Source organism: Orbicella franksi, chromosome 5 (genome assembly GCF_964199315.1).
Source record: "Orbicella franksi chromosome 5, jaOrbFran1.1, whole genome shotgun sequence".
Taxonomy (NCBI): Eukaryota; Metazoa; Cnidaria; class Anthozoa; order Scleractinia; family Merulinidae; genus Orbicella; species Orbicella franksi.
The window spans coordinates 30,413,138-30,433,012 of record NC_138149.1 but is presented as its reverse complement, the minus strand read 5'-3'; the positions used below and the strand labels follow the sequence as shown (position 1 = coordinate 30,433,012).

At 40.9% G+C, this 19,875-nt stretch overlaps 3 protein-coding genes across 4 annotated transcripts in view; 1 reads left to right on the top strand and 2 right to left on the bottom strand.

The window, feature by feature from the left end:
• Nucleotides 1–577: 577 nt before the first annotated feature.
• LOC145488106 (BTB/POZ domain-containing protein 6-like) lies at nucleotides 578–4,250 on the bottom strand. Its single transcript, XM_081466891.1, has one exon. It carries the CDS (start codon nucleotides 2,605–2,607, stop codon nucleotides 1,267–1,269), a length of 1,341 nt encoding a protein of 446 aa, XP_081323017.1. The 5' UTR covers nucleotides 2,608–4,250; the 3' UTR covers nucleotides 578–1,266.
• A 366-nt stretch (nucleotides 4,251–4,616) lies between these two features.
• Nucleotides 4,617–18,600, top strand: LOC145488081 (uncharacterized). Of its 2 annotated transcripts, XM_081466864.1 has the most exons (9): nucleotides 4,702–4,741; nucleotides 4,876–5,022; nucleotides 9,388–9,611; nucleotides 10,968–11,078; nucleotides 11,542–11,593; nucleotides 12,423–12,789; nucleotides 13,904–14,331; nucleotides 15,252–16,102; nucleotides 17,212–18,600. In XM_081466864.1, exons 1-9 carry the CDS (start codon nucleotides 4,729–4,731, stop codon nucleotides 17,308–17,310), a joined length of 2,292 nt encoding a protein of 763 aa, XP_081322990.1. In that variant the 5' UTR covers nucleotides 4,702–4,728; the 3' UTR covers nucleotides 17,311–18,600. The 2 variants fall into 2 exon arrangements, with proteins under 2 accessions (XP_081322989.1, XP_081322990.1); XM_081466863.1 differs by having other exon boundaries at nucleotides 4,617–5,022.
• Nucleotides 12,839–19,875, bottom strand: part of LOC145488068 (uncharacterized) — a 136,217-nt gene continuing 129,180 nt past the window's right edge. Inside the window, exon 7 of the transcript XR_014049475.1 lies at nucleotides 12,839–13,825. The gene's annotated coding sequence lies outside the window, so the exon portion shown is untranslated. The remainder of the gene's footprint in view (nucleotides 13,826–19,875) is intronic.

Here is a 19,875-nt window from a genome sequence, read left to right as displayed (position 1 = left end):
CTTCATGGATTTTAGCAAAGCCTTCCGAACACCACTTTCTTGAGGCAGTCGATGAAATCTTTTAGTAGTTGCAAGTTGTCTGAAGGAGTCATGCCTTCTTCAACCGATGAGCTCGAGCCTTTCTTGGAGCGCTTTTTCGCTCTCATCGGCCTAAAAATTGCTACTTAATCGCGAGGACGTTAAGGGCTTATTCCCAAAGTGCGCTTGTCAGCCTAAACTGGGCGAGAAAAAGACCATTTTGGCACAGAACGTTAATCAAAGCGTCTGCTTGCCATGAAGCCGGGCCCATATTCATATCCTTTATATGGCCGTCTCACTACTCCTTTTTCAATTTTTTTTTTAAACCAATCAAACATTGAAAACGGGTCACGGGACCCAACTAATCATCTCCTAAAACCAAAACATGAGTTAAGGTCGTTACGTTGTTTTCAAGTTCGAAGGTGTTTCTTTATTTACATCGACTAATTGTTCAGTTATATGCATGTAACAACTATAATTCCATTCAGGTGCCTTTCTCTTACTAATACAATTATTGTGAGCTTTTTATAACTCAAATAGCAGTACAATTTATTAATTAAGTCTTATTTGGTTGGCATTACAGCCTTCTAACCCATCGTTGAAAAATATACCTGAACTGGAACTGAAAAAAACCCAGTCCATTTAAACAGAGTTTATTCAATTGTAGAAAGAAAAAGTACTAGAAACGACCTGGAGCTGGGAAAGTGAAATGTTCGGAATGTCTTCGGGACGTCAACGGCAATCTTCGGACGTCTTCGGGTCATCTTGAACATCCTGGCACTCCCATTCCAGAGATAAACCTTTCCCGCTTTTGATCAGTAAAAGTTGGTAGGTATGTGTACATTCACATAGACATCAGCGCTTTAAAGTTTGTATTTAAAAATTTTCCTTATTTATCTTAATATTTTACGTTCATGATCATTTGTGGAGTTAATGTCTGCACAATTACTCTAAAAAGGCAAACACGCATCTGGCCATGCTTCCACAAATGTACGTGTCCCAGACCTGCTTTATAGTTGCCTCAAGTTGTGTAAATTCTTTAAATTAATCAAAATATCTTTGCTGAATTAAAACAGCCGTGAACTGATATAATGAAGTTCAGTGTATCCGATCAGTGACAGCGTCTTTAGGCCCGGCCTAAGCCAAGTAGATCAAGCTAACAAAGGAATGCCCAGATATTTTGCAATAGTCTGGGAAGCTTCGTCAAAAGGTAACCAATTTTAAAAAGATTCTCGAAGACTGATTGAACTACAAAACTTTGCTGAAAACAAAAACTGGAAGTTGGCCTCTTGTTACAGAGGTTCCATTGGAGCTAGACTTTGCGTGAGTAAACGTGAATTTTACTCCTTCGCACTCAGCATCTGTTTGCCCTACTACTCCGTACCATGATATCGGACCACTGATAAGTGTCTCTATCTCGTACACCCTACCTTCTACTAGACAAACTGGATTATCAAACAATACATCAAAGCCATAATAGCAATCAGTCTCGACTTTTATGCAGGAGTATGATCCTGATTGTTTTATTACAGAAGAGCCATCCGTGGTGTCTTTGACGTCCGCGTCAATAGAGTACTCGCCGCCTTCAACCCCGAACAGCTGAACTCCGTGGAGCTTGATGGGTTTGTTGACAGTGAAACCAATACTGTCTTTTGATGAGGTAGAGTAGGTACGGTAGGTCCAACCGGGCGAATTAGAATTGAACAGTCTAAATCTTTGACATCGATGAAATTTGGAATTCGTATTCCTTCTGGCTTCAATGAATGGTAAAGGAGATGTTAGCACACCATTGAAGTGTTTCATCAGGTCGCCAACCTCTTGAATGGTAAGAATGTAAGAATCAAACACAACAGAGAGAAACTCCTTCTGTGACATCGATGGAAACCGGATCGCTTTCACGATTTCTTCACCCAGAATTCCTCTCTTTACCCCGCCATCAGGAGTTTTCCCTTGCTTTTCACTTTCCTCAGTGGCCCAGCGATCCACAGCTTTAAACAGTTCCACTTCCTTTACGTTCAAGGTCTCTCTCTTTACCAAGGACTCAACAATAGATAGCTCAAGTGTGACAAACTCATCTGACGTCACAGCTTCTTCCGTCTCCATTTCAATTACTTTCCAGCATCGATCTTCCAAATCTTTATCTTCATATTTCTGAGCATGCGGTAGAATGCAAAACACGTTAGAGGCCTCTAGGTTATCTCGCAGATATTCTGAGCATTTCTCCGCGAGTGAAGGGACCATGTATTTCTCCGCCAAGTACAGCACTTGCATCACATTCCTACCGTTCAAATTCACTTTGTCGGTGTACAGGAAACGAAACATCTCAAACAGGCTCTCGTACTCACAGTCCGATAGTTCAATAGAGTTTTTAGTCTCCGCCATTTGGCCATAGAACATGGCATAAAACACAGGACTGCTGATTGCAAGCACAAACTTGTGAGCTGGTATCATCTTCTTAATTTCGGTTTCGCCACTCGACACTGGAACAATAAAGTTCACATCGCTCAATAGCTCGTTGTTGAAAATAAACGAGGTTCTCTCTGCAACAGTTGGTCGTTTCATTTGCCAGTTCTCTTCAGCAGTAGCCATCTCTTCTCTTTTCTTTATAGGCTTTATTCGGAGCTTCAGTGTTTCGGTATCCGCGACCAAAGTACAGCGGAACCCGATACTGAAATACGGGCACCAAAGCGACAACCAAAAGTGTCAGTATCAGGAGGGAGGGGTGCCTCCTAATTCCACCAGAGAGGTGAAGCAAAACATTGCCGGCGGGAGTCTGTGTTAAAGGGGGCGTTCCGTTTAAGGTTAAACGTCACGGACAAATGTTTGATCAATACATAGACTAAAGAATACAATTTTAAAACCGCAAGGGGCAAAACAACATTATAGAACTGAAGCTTGAAGGCTGGATAAGCAATGACTGCATTAAAACTTCTAGATGGCCGGAGAAGTGAACTCTAATTGCGTGAGCACAGTGATCAAGGCTCAGTTCAGACGGCCGGAAGAAAGACAGTTGGTCAGATATGCCACGCTATCACGCTATCACGCTATCATGCTTCTTTATTAGAAATAAAGTCCCATATGTTTGCAAAGCTTTCATTTTCTAACTTGATGGAATATTACATAATTTTGAGAAATGGAAACTGTACAGTGGACAGATTCCCAAAGTTCACTATGTCCGTTGTCCTCCGTTGCATTAATTCAGACCTCAGACCTGGCTCTCATCTTGAACGACTGTAGGGGTGGTGGGGAGGGGGGGGGGGTGGGTACGGAGCGGAATCTACGCCGTCCGTGTATGTAGTTCGTCCAAAGAATTTTCCTTTATACCAACATATGACCCTAAATCATCTGGTAATTACGTCATGATTTCAAATAAGCATTATTTCGTGAGTTTAATTCGAAAAACGACAGAAAATGCCGAAAATGGCTCGAAGCGTATTCAAATCAACTTACAAACGATGCTAAATGGCCCTAAAAATGTAAAATAAAAGCACGAAAGTTCAATTCTAAGGAACCATCAAGCTCTCCTACATGACTATTGCATTGCAATGACATGTCATACCAAATTCTTCCCAGATAAAGTTGAAGTAAAAAGGCAGTATGGCAGCTTTTACTTAACTATTTAAAAATTAGCACGGGGTCGTGATCGACGCAGGGATAAGCTTTTCACCGGGTCTGAACAGGGTGAGCAGGCCAATGTAAGAGAACTTATGAGAATTGTTGCCCTCTTTCGCACACTCTCATCTCCCGCCCCCCACTTCCCCCGTAAATGCATAAATGCATGATCTATTTCATGCACCGTCCATAATTATGTTCCCGGGGTTTCTCGAAAGCCCCGGAAATTGTTCGGGCTCGCAAAGCCATTTTTAGTTCATCTCTACCTAGAAACGGAGAAGTGCATACGCCTGAAACTTCTTGCATGATAAGAACCTCTGTTCATTTTAAAAATACATGAATAAAACAGCTCTGTAAGCATAAGTTTCGAATTTTTCTACGGCTTTCCGGGTGCAAAAACTTTTCGGGACCTTCGAGGAACGGGCCCCAGGGCCTATCTCCCTTCCCGGCTTCTCCCCGGGAAGAGAGATTCTGGGAACCAGGCTACATCTCTTGTCAAGTGCAAGAGAAACACTAGCTACAAAACACTAAATTTCGGCGAAGCGCCATTTGAAACATGTGAAAAAACTGTAGGAAACCACAGGATAACAGCTTAAATAATGCATTGACCCCTAATTCGGGCCCAGTCTCCCGAAGAACTCAGCAGCCCTCCGAGAGTTCCCAATTCCTTTGGGAGATAAAGGACTGTTATTTTTTTCTTAAAAAAAAAAAAGTAACCTTAAAACTAAAGCGAAGTTGAATTTGCATTAGTGCTATAGACTACGAACAGTTGAAATCTAAGCCGCATTCAGTGGTTAATTTCCGAACTCAGTGACACAGCATGCGCACATGTAAGAGGATGGTCACCCGGCTTCAATTGCTGCTTTTCTGGATTCATTGAAAATTTTAATTGTGAACTTAGACTGATCATGAAACAAGTAATAACCGGATTATATTAAGGATGGACATGGGTGCCGGGATGCGGGGGGGGGGGAGGGGGGGGGGCGATGGAGCAAGCAATCAGCCAGTTACAACCAAAACAGGGACGAGTGTGCGTTGGCGCGAAGCGCGAACTTCGCGGTATAACTGCATCCGGGACTTTCACTCACGTTGTCCAAGATGGCGGAAACAGGTGATCATACTCTGCTACTTCTTTCTCTTTTTCCTCGATCTCATTTGCAATTTGGTCCTATTTTCTATCATTGCGACCGAAGAATATGTTCAATATTAAGCCTGTTTTGTCACATGTTGTATTTTTCCTCGCAGCTAAGAAAGCTAAGAAGAAAAAGGGGAAGACTCTTGCCCTAACCGAGTTCTTGGCCAAGGATGGCGAAAACGGTCCTTCTTCTGGGGCAGTATTTTCAGCCAGATCTACAAGCTGGGCCGACGAAAGTGAGAATCTTAACACCGAAGGTATGCTCGGCTCTTAACTGGGATTTTTAGGAGCAGTTGTTTTGGAAAAATAGCGTCGTATAAACGCGTGTGCATTTCAGGTCCACGCAATAGTGGTTTAACAATGGTTCATTTTAAGATCGGAGCAGTGGCCCATTTTAAGAGCGCAGCGATTTTCTTTTGTCGAGAAAGAACCGCAATTATGTGTCAATTTATTTGTTTGACCTTTAATAAATCGCTGCCGTAGACTCGTAAACCCGTCACTTGCGAACGAACTAACAGCTTTTATTTCGCTAGAAAGCAGATTGTGAAACCCTGGATGAAAACTAGCAACATAGCTTTTGTCTTTTAAGAAGGTATCGATCATAACTTTACCGACTCTCTTTATATTCGTTTCTTGAAGTTAGACAATTGGGATCCAAACGATTTGTATCGAAAAAGGCCGCCGTATTCGCGACCGTGAGTGAGGTAAATTGTACACAAAGAAAATATCGATTTGACAAAATCGTATGACTGTCGACCACTGAGATAATTTTATTGGATGAAAGAATGAAAAGCAAGATTCGGTCCTTATGTAAGATTCAAGTATTGCAAAGGATCAATAAACACGGACATGTAACTAGTTTATGCCACATATCACGGTGCATATACTTGGCAAAGAATTGTTAGAATGTTGACTTAGTTGACTCGCATGTGCTATCTGAACGCAAAGAGATGACGTGTCTATGTAATAAGGTAATTTAGGGTCGAAACTTAACTGTAGTACCAGGATACTAACTCAAACAATAGAGTTTTGATGATGTTTCTGATTTTCAAAAAAAAGATATGAAGCAAATTTATTTTTATTTTTTGACAAAGACATGAATATTTTTATCTGGTTTCAAAATAATATAGTGTGACAGGAAATTTGCTAAAAGCAATCCCACCCTGACTGTACATGTATACACGGGGGATTCCAGTCAGTGCTACAAACAAGAAAAGTTATTATAAAACAAAACATTTTTGACTACACGTGTTGTTGCATGTGCAACCCAGAAAGATGATGTGTCTATACATCTACATATTAAGCTAATTTATTGTTGGAATATAAGTTTAGGACTAGGATACTAACATTAACAATAGAGTTTTTATTATGTTTCTGGATGTCCTCAAAAAATAAGAGGTAGATGTATTTTATATTTTGATAAAGATATAAATATTTTTTGGGTGATTTCAAAATAATTATTGAGCTTGTATTTCTAATACAATTTGTAGTGTTATACTTTTTAATGTTAGGGTTAGGAAAATGTTAAACGTATCTTTGATTTTGATATACTAGCTGTGGTTTATCAGTGAATTTGACTTACTTTGCTTTGCAATTCATTGACTAAGCATGTGTTCTTTGTATTACATTATAATTGACTCAATACTTCGTGTATTTTCCTTGAGCAGACTGAAAACTATATTTTAATTGAGGAATATAAAATCCATTTCTTAACAAATAGGAGATGTTTTTTGTGTCTCTATTGAAACAATAGAGTATTTCTGTCATGGAATTATCAGCTGATAGTAGCCCCACGGACGTTTTATGTTCTTAAAACAAATATTTGCCTGAGAAGTGAAGCTTTGAGAGCAAATATGCTAGTTTTAAGGACATCAAATTTCCAAGGGGCAACTATCAGACAGCTAGTTCTGAGGCAAAAACGCTCCATTGTCTTTATTGTTCACCACTAAATTTTCTTCTGTGTGCCGGTTCAAATATCATATTGAATTATTTTTAACTTTTTTAGATGCAAAGTGTGAATGTCAAATGTAAAATTTGAAAAACAAAGCAGACAAATTGTTTCTTTCAATTTTTTTATGTAAGCCTGCTTGTTTACAGAAAAAAATTGAATGCACTATAGCTGTAGTACCATCCATCCGGTTATTTTCCTCAAACAGGCACTATTTAAGCAATAGAGTGTTTCTGTCAAGGAACTATGGGCTGATAGTTTTGATGTTCTTAAAACAAATATTTGCCCCAAAGCGTAGCTTCGAGGGTAAATATGCTAATTTTGAGAACTTCAAATTTCCAAGGGGCATCTATTTAAACAGTAGAATGTTTCCGTCAAGGAACTATCGGCTGATAGTTTTTCTGTGGAAATTTGATGTTCTTAAAACAAATATTTGCCCAAGAAGCAAAGCTTCGAAGGCAAATATGCTAGTTTTAAGAACATCAAATTTCCAAGGGGCAACTATCAGACCGATAGTTCTGAGACATTACCACTCTATTGTTGTTACTGTTCATCACTAAATTTTCTTCCGTGCGCCAGTTCAGAAATCATATTGAATTATTTTCAACTTTGTTAGATGAAAGCCGTGAAAGCCAAATGTAAAATTTGGAAAAGAAAACAAACAAAAACCCTCTTAATACAAATTCAATTGTTTATTTTCTATAAGCCTGCTTGTTTACAGAAATATTTTCATGGACGAGTACTATCCATCCGGGTATTTTTCTCGTACGGGCACTATGGGCTGATAGTGTCTCGCCGTGGGTGAACACTATCACGTCATGTGATCAATTTAAACCAGTAAGAATCAGAGAAAATTTAGTGGTGAACTATAACAGTCGATAGTTTCAACACTCTATTGTCTCTATTGTTCACCAATAAATCTTTCAAAAATCATATTGACTTATTTCAACTTTTTTAGATGAAAGTGTGAATGTCAAATGTAAAATTTGAAAAAGAAAACAGACAAAAATCCACTTGACACAATTTCAATTGTTTATTTTCTACAAGCCCACTTGTTTACAGAAGAATTTTCATGGACAAGTACTATCCATCCAGGTATTTTCCTCGAACAGGCACTATGGGCTGATAGTGTCTCTCCGTGGATGAACACTATGGTGTCACGTGATCAATTTTAACCAGTAAGAATCAGAGAAAACTTATTGGTGAGCTACAGGTATAAAGGATGATAGTGTCTCTCCGCTGATGAACTCTATCATGTCACATGGTCACTTTTAACCAATAAGAATTGGAGAAAATTGTGGTGAACTATAGCAAGTCATAGAAAGATAAGTGGAAGTTTCGGAGAGTAAGAAAATGCTCCTGGAACTTGAGCTACCATCGAGTGTTTCCACTATACTTTTTCAAATTCTCCAACATTTTCATGAGTGTTTCTATAATGTGATAGAAATATATGTTTTTATTTAGAAAACACTGCGAGAAAGAGAAAAGTAATTCACTTGTTTATTTTGTTATTTTATTAAGTCTCTTAACCTTTGTGCCCTCACTATGTCAACAGCTCATGCTAGTTGTGCATTATCGTCACTGACATAATACTGTCATGCTCTCAGCTCAACACTGTCTGTTTTCTGCTGCTGCCTTGGGTGCTGCATTAGTGATCATACATGAAGATCATTTGTATGTTACTTCTCAAGGTGCTAACATTTGAGGGGTGAAATGGTCATGTTATTATGTTTATCAGAATATGAACAAACAGCAGTGGAGGTTTCATTCCTGTCGTGAGATTACTATCGAGAATGAAATATAAATAACAAAAATAGATATAAAATTGCAAAAGAGCAAGGCCACAAAAACATTTTTTACTATGGACACAAAAAAATTTATCCTTATTTTATTGCTTACTGTTGTGTCATATCTATTCTGTGTGGCATAATATTTTTAGGATACCTTTTTGTTGAAGGATACCATTAATAGGAATCTCATATTTTATAAAAGGTCACAAAAAATACAAAATCTTGTTTTATTATTGAAAATGTGGTCTTTTTCAAAACAATTTAAGTTGGGGCAAATACACTTATGTCATTCAAGTACTGTTGAAAGCACTCATTGGAGATCAAATTCATCATTTTTTTTTTTTTTTTTTACATTTATTGCTCTGCGCTTGTGCACTGATAAATTTGTACATAGATGTGAACTTCCTTTTGTTTAGAATTATTTTGCAGTCATAGTTGTAGACCACTCTGTGTGAAATTTACTGATGAAAACTCCGTTGAGTATATACTGTCAAGTTTTCTGTTCTTACATATGTGCTAATCAGTTTTCAGTACAATGGTTGTAAATCAAGTAAACAGTGAACAATCTTCGATGTTTGTTCAAGGGTGCATGCAGGCTGTGAGCTTATACTTTCGTGATCCATTTGAAATGACATAAAAGCTGTTGAAATAATACAATCAGTGCCTTTTTGTAATCTACGTTTTCAATATTAATGTGATTTTTAATAATTTAAGTTTATTTGTGACTAAAATTTTTGAACTTGTGACTAACTTTTTATAACTGGCCGCAAAATGGCGACTTAATATTTTTTTTTAATTTCAAGCCCTATAAAAACCAATTGTCTTTCTGCTGAAAACTTTAATGAAACTCGTCATTGATGATTATTTGATTTTTATTTTACCAGTGGATACCTCATGGCCAGAGGAATCTTATGGTGGTATTTCCACTGAAAACAGACTGCGTGCAGCCAGGGACAGAGCTGCCCTTCCCACTGCCCCAAGGGCAGCTAGGGGCCCTGATATAGACTCAACTAAAATTCCTGATGGTCCCCCATACACAGCGTTTCTTGGAAATCTTTCATATGACGTGGATAAAGATGACATATTAGAATTCTTTGGTAACAAAAAGGTATTACGACAAATGTATATGATATGAAGACCGTGGAAAGGGAATTTGTTTTCCTTTGCTGTGGCAATTTTATCTTAACTCTTTATCTTAACTCTAGATTTTTCTTGTACTTAGTATTATACCTGTATGTATTTACATGTAGATGTGTTATAGTTTCCAGTAGCTGATTATCACCTCTGACATTACATCACATCTCCTTTTGATGTACTGGAAGTATGAAAAAGTTGCAAAAATCAAGTGTTCTTGTTGTACCTCAGTTTCCAACAAGCACAAAATTCTGTGGTCAACAAGGATTTAACTGTGCTGTAAAGGAGGGTTGGGGAAAGAATAGACACCATTCTTTTAGCCAGAATCAATAGTCTGTAAGCTGGCATGTTTGTAAAACTACTTATTTTTTAACCCATACGTACTGTATTCATGACATGAAATGTGATATGCATGTATGCCTTTATAAGCCTGAATTTATTGTGTTGTTCCAGAAAATATCCATACCCCACCTACAGAGGGGTTTTTTTGTTTGAACCCTCCCCCCCCTCCAAATTAATCTGGAAATTCCAGGTCGTAAAAAATGCTGGTTTTTGAGATGCCCTTTCCAATACCCCCCTTTGGGTTGGTAGGGACCCACACATTCTGCCATGCTTCTACTACTCTGTGGTAGCAGCCACCTTACTGACTTGTTACTTGGCACCCAACATTATTGAGCCAACTGAAAATGTAATTCATTTGACATTAAATACTGGTGCTTGTTAAATCAGTGTCAGTGGTGTTGTACATTTCTATCAGTTATCAGTGACAGTTTCCAGCATCCACTTAACAAATTGGCGTTTAGTTTTTCATGTGTCTGTCCTGTTGTCGACTATTAATTTCATCATAACAGTCATTGTCAAAGTAGCTGTGGACCCAAGAGGCAATAGCTGACTGCATTCGCAGACTACTTTGACAATGTTATTACAAATTTCATTGTCAACAACAGGACAGACATATGAAAAACAGACTTCAACTTATAAACAATGAATTATTGCATGACCTTTTAAATTCCTCTGTCTTTCTGCTTATTGACGATGAAAATTAGCCAATGAGCGCACAAGAACTTCTGTAGTTGTTGTAAAACACTATTTGCAGTATACACTGTACTTGGCCTTTTTGGCAATGATTCTCTTGCACCCTCCCCACCCCTCCTCATTTCTTTAGGTGGACATTACCAACTGTAGTGGTCCTACTGTAAAGTCCACAGATTGTTAATAGTCGATCATTCCCAGCTGCTTTGCACTTCTGGTGATGTCAAATTCCTGTTGCAGCAGTATTTTCAAGAGTATACCTTGGCCTCTCACTAACCTTCTCCCTACCTCATTACAGATTACTGAAGTCAGACTGCCTCAGGACAATAATGGTCGGCTCAAAGGATTTGGTTATGCAGAATTTGAGGACAAGGAATCACTTTTAGCTGCTCTTAGTCTGAACAATGAGGTGAACTTTTTAATTTGTATAACCTCGTTAACTTTACCTTGGTGAGGCAATTGAAGTAGTTTTTAAAATGTCCATAAGTATGGCTCAATGAGGATTTAAACACATAACACAGTGCCACATGAAAATACTGCTCCACAGCTTTCATTTGAATGGTCACACACTAGGGTTTTATTCACAGAGTCCATAGGAAGCTAAGTTACTCTTAGCTCCTGAATGAAGACGTGTTTCCGGCTGTTATTTTGGGTGGAGTCATGTGACACCCAGAAACATCTGCTTTCAAAGGCTAAGTTGCTCTAGGTCAGAGCAAGGATTTCATTTGTGAGTTTAAGGTTCAAAAATGCGGCTTATTTGTAACCATATATGTAGGTCTCTATCAGGGTCTCTATGAGAGACACTGTTATTTTTACTCCATTTGCATTGTTTGCATAAAATGTATCCTGTTGTCTTTGCATGGGATGTACAGCATCTCAAGAACAGAAGAATACGAGTTGATGTTGCAGGACAACAGCATCAAGGTAAAACATCATCACTTGTGTGAAGAACTCTTTGTCTGATGTGAAGTACATATGAAATAATTCATCTACAACTGCAGTTCAAATATGAATTATTTCATATATACTTCACATCATTTCACTCTTCACGGGAAGATATGAACTCAAGTTATTGACCTCGCTCCCAATGTGTGGCTTCATAGCTCAGTTGGGAGAGCATCGCACCGGTATCGCGGAGGTCACGGGTTCGAATCCCGTTGAAGCCCTGATTTTTTTCAGGCTTCTTCTTTCCAATTGCTTAAATTGGAAAATTTACTGCGATGATCATTCTTCACTTTCAACTCTTTGTCTAGTACATGTACATTTATATTATGGGGCTGCCCGCCTTCTGCCCGACCTTTTCTTTGGCGATGTTTTTCTCGTTATTTTGACTTTCCATTGCCCTCGCTGACTGCTGAGGATGAGTTAATACTGGTAGATCCATTACGGTTTTACCCCAGTAGTTTGTGGTTGACTTTGCAGTAGTCAGATATGTTGGATTGCTCCGTGCTCACCAGCAGGCAGTGTTCGCACTAGGTTCTCCAAAGAAAGCGTCCTGGGCCCTTCAGCTTCAAGATTTTAGGGGTCCTGCATAATTTTTAAGCATCCTGACTATTGAAAGTCTGAGAAAATAAGTCCTTTTAGGCGCCATTTTTTCATCCGAAGGCTTTCACACCGTTACCATTACAGGATAGAGAGAGAGGAAGTCTGGTACTGATCTAATTTGGCTGCCATGTTAAATCCTTGGTGTGTTTATTCAATTTTATTAATGAGTGTCTTCAATCACTCGCTTTCTTTTTCTTTCTGTTACCAGAGCGTGAACGCGGCGACCGCGACCGAAGAGACGAACCTGATCGTACCGACAGCGACTGGCGAAGCAAAGCCGATCCTCAACCGGACCAAAACGGTTATAACGATAGAGATCGATATAATGATGACATGGGATCGCGAGATCGTTGGGGGCCACGAGGATACGACAGCGGTCCTCGGGACAGATCGGGTTACCGGGGATACGACGATGGCCCTCGGGACAGACCGGGTTACGGCAGGGACCGTGGGTACGATGACGGACCGCGGGGAAGAGACTTTGGACCTCCTGACCGCCGAGGGGATGATCGCTTCGGAGAGCGTGACCGAGGAAAAGGATTCGGCAGTGGATGGGATCACGGCGATAGAGACAGGTATGGAGAAAGGAGAGAGAAGAAACCACCGACATCTCTATTACCGCCTTAAACTTTATTAGGAGGCGGCGTAGCCGGGTGGTTAAGGGCGTTGGATTTGAAATCCAGAGGTCCCGAGTTCAACTCCTCGACCGCGTTGTGTAAATACATGTAGCCAACTGGTCAGTCTCCCACCAGTTGTGATTCTTAATAGTGTATGTTCTATTTGCAATAGTTGTTTATTTATTTACGGTGTCCCCAATTAGCAACAACGTTGCTAAATACATTTGACACTTATATAAGTATTTATTTTTTACTTATTTTACTCTATTAGAGAAAAGGACAGACATTCAGAATATGCGAGGCGTTGGCGAGTGTTTTTTTCACTCTTCCCACTAATTTGATCGAGCGTTTTTTGATAATACAGTTTTAACGAAAATTAATATATATTTGCTTCGTATCAACTGAGCGCGAGTGGCTCCGTACTCGGAGAATATCACCCGATATGACTTTGATTCTGATCGAGTAAAGTGATTTCCTTATAAGAAGTAAACCACTTGTTGATATTAAATGAACGAAAATGTTTCAGTTTCCGAAAGGTTCTACTCTTACATGTAGAAGTAAACTCCTGATTAAGCTAACCCAGGATGAGCGAGAATTTTGATGTCAGTTTTGTAGCATTTCGGTGCGGTTTTCTGTCTATATTGTTTGTCCTTCAGTTTTGAGCTTGAATAATCTTAAAGTACACAAGATAGAAGCAGTGAAAAACATTTTTTGCAAGAAAAATTAATACTTTGGTTAACTTTTAATCCTGGGTTAGCGTTAACCGACTTTCGAACAACCCGCCACTGGGGCCTGTTTGTGGAAAGCTCCGGAAAGTTTTCGGGCCCGCGAAGCCATTTTTGGTTAATCTCTATCTGAAAACAGTCTTGTATAAAGGGAACCTCTGTTCATGTTAAGAAAATGTGAATAAAACAGCTCTGTAATCTCAAGGTTCGAGATTTTGCTATGGCTTTCCGGGTGCGAAAACTTTTCGGGACCTTCGAGAAACGGGCTCCTGATGGACGACGATGATTTAGTTCTGGAAGGATTCAACTCCAGTTGTACACTTCTCTTTTTCTTTCATCCAATACAGGCAAGACGACAGAGGTTACGACCGCTCTGATGGCGGCTACGGCCGAGACCGAAACGATAATCGTCGGTATGGAGATCGTTTTGGCGGCGATCGAGATCGGGGTGGTGGATATGGCCGAGACCGCGGATACGACGACCGTCGATCCGGTGATCGCTACGGCGGAGATCGCTTCGGCGGTGATCGCTATGGCGGAGATCGCTTCGGCGGAGATCGCTACGGTGGTGATCGATACGGTGGTGATCGGGATCGGGGTGGTGGATATGGCCGAGACCGTCACGATGATCGTCGCTACGATGATCGCCGAGGTGGCGACCGTTTTGGTGATAGAGATCGGAGACGTGACTATGATGACCGTGAACGTGAGCGAAGTTCATGGCGTGACAGTCGAGATGCAAGAAGCGATTTCGATAGAGACGAGAGGGAGCCAGGTGAGAGATTAAGGATTATTGCCAACCCCACGTCTTGAAACTTATCGGGACATCGGTTGTGTACCATTTACCCAAGAATTCCGGACATTTTGGTAACTGGTGAGATAATTTTTGATGGACCCACCGGAACATTTTCGAAATAAACGGAACGTCTTGAAAAGTAGTCCAAGATTCGCAATCGAAATATCCACTATCTTTGAATTATGATCAGGTCAAACTCGTCTTAGATTCTTTCGGTAAATTGTTGTTTTTTTTTTTTTTCAAGTAAATGGTAAATGGCCAATCCGAACGGAACCGACCATCAAGCGTTTATGCCTGCCATTCCATGATTTGCACAAACCACTAACGAACCGGTTTCTCCATGGAAATGGTAAACAGCTATCGTTATGCAGGCTTTTCCACTGCAGGGTTTTGTTCTCAAATCAGTTTAAAGTAGTAATAATAATAATTTGATTGGCTGGAAAGTTTTTGAAGTGAAACCGTTAGCGTGATGTGTTGTCGAGGCTCTGTATTGCCTTCTAACGACCATATCCTTGAAATACAGAAGCTTTTTCAGTCGGACAAATGGTGATGTTTGTGGGAAATGTTGTCGTGCTAGCGTTGGAGCAATGGTGACGCGTTATGTTGCTTAGTAACTTCGGTGTCGAAAACCAGAGTCAGGATTTCGCCATTAACTGGCCGTGGTATTGTTCTCCTGAATGAAGACTTGCAGAATTTCACTTGGCAAATTTTGATGCCGTACCTTGAAGCATAAGTAACGTTGAGAACAAAAGACAGAATTTTGCTGTGTCCCGGTAGACGTGCGTCTGTTTGCGAAGTTCGATCATAGCGTGACCATAACTTTGCTAAAATTCTACGTACATAAATGGAATTGTTTGTTTGATTTTGAAACTGGTTTTTTTTTTTGGTGTGAATTGTAGTTAAAGAGAGGCCAAGACTTCAACTCCAGCCGCGCACTAAACCGGTAGAAGAAACCAAAGATGAACCCGTGTCGGGCAGCTCTGTCTTTGGCGGCGCGAAACCCGTTGACACGGCCGCTAAAGAGCGAGAGATCGAGGAGAAACTCGCTCGCCAAAAGCTCGAAGACGAGGCGAGGCTAAAGCAGGAGAAAGAAAAACAGAAGGAGCGACGAGAACGCGATGAGTGGCCGCGAAACTCCAGCGGTCGTGCGCGGCGAGACAGCAATCGATCAAGCGACGGAGAGCGGGGTCCAAAGGAACGACGGGACAGCAACCGTCGTGACAGCGCGAGGTCTAGTGACGAGGGAATGTCTGGCAAGGAAAGCGAGACTCCACCGCGTGAAAGCCCGCGAGTGGGAGATGGCAAAGAGTCCAAAGATGTTCCCAAAGAGGCACCGAAAGACGCTCCTCCTCCAGCCGTGAATGTGTGGGCACGACGAATGGAACAACAGAAAGCAGCATCGACGGCAAACGCTGACAAGACTGAGCCAAAGAGTCCCACAGAGGAACGCAGGGTGGAGATCAATGTGGACAGCAGCAGTATGACAGTGACATCTCCGACCTCTCCTACGTCCCCAGATAGGAAGGGTGTCTTTGGCAAGCCAGCAGGTCCTAAGAAGGACTTCAGAGAGTCCAGAGAGGGAGGCGGGCCCCCCAGGGGGAGAGGAAGAGGGATACGTCCCGACCGGGGAGACAGAAGCGAGAGGCCACATGTGAATGATACAGAAAGAGGAGGTGGCAGAGGAGTCAAGAAAGAGAAGCGCGAAAGAAAACCCGCTGAGCCCAAGAAATACGAGGAAAACCCGCAGCCGGTGGGTGCTAATAGATTGTTAATTCTAATTACTAATTGCTTGCGTTGCTTTAAATGTTAGATCTGAGAATTTGTAATTTCATGATGTTCTTTGTTCTTCCCACCTTTCTACTTCCCACTGTATATATTGTAAAGGAATATTCGATGTTGAATTGGCAGTGATGAAAGATGATGAAAGGGACGAGGTATCACTATGGTGATGGTTTGTCCGAGTTGTATAGTTAACAAATTGACGTCAGTTTTTCATGCGTCTGTCCTGTTATTGATCATGAATTGGGTCATAACATTGTTAAAGTAGCTGTGGCGATAGCCGAGTGGATCCGTAGACTGCTTTGACAATGTTATGACGAAATTCATTTTCAACAATGGGACAGACGCATGAAAAACTGACGTCAATTTGTTTTTTTACGGTAACAAATTGTCAAATTGTCCGCCCTCGCTCGTTGACGCATCGCATAAATTATAAATTAATGTGTCTGTCCGCATACTGACAATAAAAATTAGCCAATGAGCTCGCGAGAATTTCTGCAGTTATCGTAAGATGTTTCACAGTTTGGATTGGAAAAAAAAATTTAAAAAATTATTTTGAATGTTTATATCACGGTCACAATTTTGATCACTGTTGCCCCGCCTTTCATTCGATTTGTCCTCGCACAATCACTCACGCTCTGTGGTTTTAACTTTTGTTTTCGGTTTTTTTTGTATGCTTTTCCCGTCGATAATGTGCATTTGTTTCCGTGTACAGAACCGCACCATACTCTAGAAGTAGGGAGTTCAAGTACACCTTTGTACGTATGCGACCTTTTATTGCGTGGGCCGATCACTGAAATCAGGTTTTTCTTTGAGGACGAAACCCGAGAGGGGTCGCCGCGGAACGCTTTATTGTAGCCGTCGCGCGCAAGAATACCCCATTCCCTCTATGAGACGCGCGAGCAAGGAATCATGGTAGTCGTATGCAATGTTTCGAAGATGTCGTGCGCGTGATGAATAAAACTACCAAAATTCCATGCGCGCAAGTGTCATAGGGGGAATGGTATATTGATTGCCGTTTGATGCTTAAAATGTCTCCTTCCAGCAACTGATTACGAGCTGCTGCCTCCTTCTCAACAGGTCTTCCACACGGCAAGTAAATTCTCGGCGCTCTTAGCTGACGAAGACCCCTCCGAACAGGACACGGAAGAGCAGTTTGACGAGGAAAGCGAAACGTGAAGTTTCACACTTGGACAAATATAAATCAAACAACAATGAATGACATGGGAGTGAAGAATTGACAAGGTTCATTACTAGGGCGCATGCTAAGTGATCGAAACCGCTGGCGTTTGTTAACTATGACCGAGTTGATTTGGTTGTAACCGAGAACTTTGAGTGCCTCCGTGTTTCACGAAATTGAACTTTAATATATATTTTGACGGAGTAATCTGGGCTCATAGGTTCCGTCCGCCTTGTCTGCCTTCCGTAGCTTTGATGATATTTAAATTTATTTTAAAATACGTTGGATTGTCTTCGTACACGATTTCTTCTCGTTCGCAGTCGTTTTTCGTCACGCAACACTTGTTTACAAAACGTTGTGTGACGTGAAGCGTGACCGCAAATAACAAGAGGCGAAGAAACGGTTGTCAAGGTAACATAATTCATATAAGGCACTACTCAAGAATGAGTGAAGTGTTTTCTTTCGTGCGAAATTTTTGATGAGTAACCAGTGATTTACCATTTTATTCAGAAGCGTTTTACCCGCTATGGTTATGATAAATTTGTCAATGTGATGAAACAAAAAGCCTGGCTTTAAACAGGGTGAGAAGTGAAATGAATTGCTCATATTCTTGATGGGCCAGTTACAGAAGATAACCCATGCACGTGATGAGGTAATTTTGTGATGTCCTATTCTGTTCAGTCTCAATGCTGTTTAGAAGTCGTAGAGGAACTTGGGCTAACGTGATTAACAAGATTTTTTTAACTCTGCTTATACCTCATCTCACCTAACCCCCCCCCCCCCCCGCCTCCCCTCCCTCCCTCCTCTTCAGCTTGTTTTCTCAGAATGGTTCTATGATTGTAACATTCCTTGATTAAGTAAACATCAAAGATTTACTTTTGTTCTATACCGTTTTAGGGCGGTTTTCATTTGAATGTCGAAAAGTAGTTGGTTTTGCGCTTACTACGCTACTATGACGGTTGGCTTAAAAAAAACTCGCGCCACTTTTTCATCCAATCAGAAGCAAATCAAAACCAATCGTGACTCGTTCGCACACGTTTTCGCGCGTTTTCCGTCAGTTACATTTGTTTACCTCACGTTTTGATTGGCTCATTGTATCGTCTCTGTCCTTTGTGATTGGCTAGAGTGATTACAAGTTTTGGTTTTACGACACTCGATTGAAAACTGCCCTAATAGACTTCCGTTTTATTTAATACAATAATTGTTTTCCCCAGTCAGGGGTTAAATGTACTCACAAATGAGTGACGTGCTCTCCATGCTGTGGATTAATAAACTTTTCTTGTCATTAATCACGGATTGCGTTTGAATGTGTAAAAGGAATGCTTTGTTGGTAAGAAAATGTATAGCATCAAGGTCAACGTGACACTTGAATCTTACTAGGGCACCCGGCCGGTGACAACTTTGACAGTCAAATATGGTATTAAAGCTACGCCACCTTTGGCGGGAGCGTTGTTAAAGTTCGTGATAGCTTCGAGAAAATTTCAAGTTGTAAAGGCCAAGAATAATAGCTGGATTAACAAACTCCAAGTGCAGGGAAACGATTATTAGCCTACCACAGCTATTCAGACGTTCTTGTTGCACATCACGCAATCTTTCGTTGGAGAGGTAAGATTGCGTGAATGGCCACAAGAACGACGGCGTAGTCTTGGAAACCATGTGTCATTTTGTGCTTGTGAACAGGATAGATTCTTAGCAAACTTCATTGAATTTCTTATAACCGGTGACAAGACTGCGACGACAAGGCTTGTTGCGTAACCCCGTTCTTTCCAGTCTTTCCTCATATACAGGCCCGTTTCTCGAAAGCCCCGGAATCTTTTCGGGCCCGAAAAGCCATTTTTAGGTAATCGGTATTTAAAGACAGAGAGGTATATGCACCTGAATTTCGAAACTTCTTGTATAAAGAGAACCTCTGTTCGTATTAACAATATATGAATAAAACAGCTGTAGTTAAAAGGTTTGAGATTTTGCTACGGCTTTTCGGGACCTTCGAGAAACTAGCCTCTAGTCCCAGTTGTTGGAAGGTTGGACAACGCTATCCATGGGATAAATCACTATCGAGTGGATAAGTGTCAACAAAACAAACCACGGTATCCGCTGGATAGTGGTTAATCCGGTGGATAACATCTACCTTTCGAACAACCCAGGCCAGTTACCCACGCCTGTAACTTGAAGTACAGAATTGAGCGCCTTCAGCTGACCTCACTATTACTTCCAGGCCAAGGGAAAATTCCAACGAGTGTCAAAATTGTCACTTGGGCTTGGCAGTGCACATGAATGGTACCACGTTCGAAACGTCCAGTCTTGGAATCGTTCCAGTATCTTACAGTCATAATGTAAAGCGTGTACGCGATGAAATCTCTTTACTCCGACACAGGAAGCGTTTCAGTCTTTTACGCCTGACAGGAATTAAGATTTTAACTTCTCGAAGCGGGATATAGACGACAAAACCCTGATAACCTTGGCTGTAAACCAGATCATTCCCAGCTAAGGCACGTTCAACCCGGCGTGGGACGCACCCGGGAATTTTCAATGATTTTATTCAGATCTGTAAGAAAGCATAAAAA